This window comes from Glossina fuscipes, unplaced genomic scaffold (genome assembly GCF_014805625.2).
Source record: "Glossina fuscipes isolate IAEA_lab_2018 unplaced genomic scaffold, Yale_Gfus_2 303, whole genome shotgun sequence".
NCBI lineage: Eukaryota > Metazoa > Arthropoda > Insecta > Diptera > Glossinidae > Glossina > Glossina fuscipes.
The window spans coordinates 1,252,414-1,254,794 of NW_023998646.1; the positions used below are offsets into that span (position 1 = coordinate 1,252,414).

A 2,381-nucleotide genomic window follows, 5' to 3' on the forward strand; every position below is an offset into this window, starting at 1 on the left:
TTCATCTCCCCTTGTACGTCTCCTGAATAGTTTTATACAATTTTTATGGGCGTGGCATTCGATTTTACCCTATTTTCAAAAAAAATGAATATTCTCTTTCCATATATATTCAGAAATTGTATTCTTCGACAACTGGGGCGTCATTATTTAAAACAACAATTTTAATCATGTTTTTATTTATTTATTTTATTGGGCTAAGCGGCAACTTATAGCTTAGCTTACGAATTTTATACATGTTTATCCTAACACCACTTTTCCTTGCTCTCCTTATGACGATTAATTTACAGATGTAACATTTCTGAGCTAAACAAACTTGTTCGACATTCAATAGGTGATTTTCGAATGTTGAATGAAAACACATGTCATTTATTAAATTCGCATGAAGCTTTCTTCTGACTTTTCGACTAAATCTGATTTTTCTTACAATATTTTCGGCGAATTACGAAGACAGCGAGTGTTTGTATTTATCATATAATATTTTTCTGCACATTTTTTTCTGAAAAATTCATTAATGTTGTATTTGTAAATAGAAATAGAATGGAGTACTTGTAGAACAATACGAATCGCATTTTTAATGAGAAAATCTCAAATAACAAATGAGGTATGAGGAAATATATTATCGTGATGCAAAAACCAACAGTTGTCTTCCCATAATTCCAGCCTAGCCGCTTCTGGTGAATAGCCTGATTGACCGTTTGGCTTGCACGGAAATCAGAGCAGCTAACTTAGCTGCTCATTGCTCGTTTTTGAGTGCCATGATGCAAGGTGATGCTCTGCTGTTTAACATTAAACAAGCGCATCAGATCCTGCTAAGAAAATGACACCCAGTATTACAAGCTGCTTATCTTAGAATATTTTATTTATAGAATTGGCTTGCGTTTTGGCTGTGCGTAATGTATCACGTCAAGCTGCCATTGAAGCAGTGGAAAGAGCCTTCTCTAGATGTTATAATGATTTGGAGCCTATTGGGCGCCGCATTAGGCGTAATTCTCCTGATCAGCATAGAGCTTATCAAGAATTCAACAGGTCTTTGTAAAAAAGCCAACGATGCGAGATTTGTATACAAAAACCAACCATCTGAGAAAATACAAAATACATGCGACAGCTGTTCGTAAACAAAATATGAATTGGAATTTCTTCACAATTTTCTAAAGAAGAGCAAAAGCGACCAAGTCAAATGATGATGATCTGTAAAATATATTTACTTGATCATAAAGGAGAGCGAAGCTCCATTTACTTGATATATTCTCCAATTTTTTTTTAATAGCAATATTTGCTTGTTGGTTTTTCAACTTACATACATATGTATAAATCTCTAATTTTCACAAAATAATGAGATGTAAAGACCAAAAAAACCTTTAACTGAAATTTGTTAAATAGCGCGAGTGTTCTGGTATAAGTATAGATATATCCTGTAACGAAATATTGCAATTTAAACATTTTCATTTATATATGGCGTTCACCATTTCGCTTCTGCAACGATATCAATATGTGTCAACAAAATATTAAATTAATAGTTTTCAGCATCATTTGTCGTGTATTCGGATGTACCGCAGAACGCTCGCTAGCAAAACAAATTTTCGCAGAGCAACAAAAAGAAGACCTGTACATACAAACTTAATCGTTGTTCGTTTGAATCCATATTTAAAAAATATATTAACTGGGAAAGTAGTCTTATTTTTATTTATTAATTAATGTTATTAATTAAAAAATGAAAAATGAATATTAAGGCCAAAAGTAATTTAATTATCTTGAGTATTAATTGTTCCTTCGGCTAGTGTTGGTGGGTCAGACAACGTTGCCGGCAAATCACCGAAATAGGCATCATTATCGATGCGGTAATTTATGATCATGCGCCAATGAGGATCCAAAAAGAGTGTGTCGGGGTTGCCGTATATCATAAGCAGACAACGAGGCCGAGAAATTGCGAGTTTGGTTGATCTTTCGTTTCGTATGAATCCTAATCCATGGTGCATATCGTCACGTATATGCTCTTTGCTTGATCTCACTCCTAAGATTAATATTATATCGTGTTCCTAAAAACAACCAAGCAACATTAGTATTAATTGCAAAATTAGTGTAATTTTAAGAAAGTTATACCTGTCTTTGGAATTCCTCCACAATGCCAATTTTAGGTTGCTATTGCTATATTATATATATATATATATTGGAGTATTGGAGTGTTACAATTCTATCATTAATGCAATTTGTTGTTGGCTTCAATCAGTAGCTATCGTAGAATTCTACCTAAAAGTTAATCAAAAAATAGATTTCAAAAGCCAGTCCTACTATTCTAAACAAACCAAAAACAAAGAAAAACTCCGCGCAAAAGACGCGAATTAGTTAGTATAGCGACCGGGAGTTTGCTACCAATAGTTAAC

The 2,381-nt window shown here is 33.3% G+C and overlaps 1 protein-coding gene across 1 annotated transcript; it reads left to right on the forward strand.

The window, feature by feature from the left end:
• Positions 1–707: 707 nt before the first annotated feature.
• LOC119642988 (mitochondrial inner membrane protease ATP23 homolog) lies at positions 708–1,048 on the forward strand. Its single transcript, XM_038042330.1, has 2 exons — positions 708–765; positions 867–1,048. Exons 1-2 carry the CDS (start codon positions 756–758, stop codon positions 1,034–1,036), a joined length of 180 nt encoding a protein of 59 aa, XP_037898258.1. The 5' UTR covers positions 708–755; the 3' UTR covers positions 1,037–1,048.
• The last annotated feature ends 1,333 nt before the right edge of the window (positions 1,049–2,381 follow it).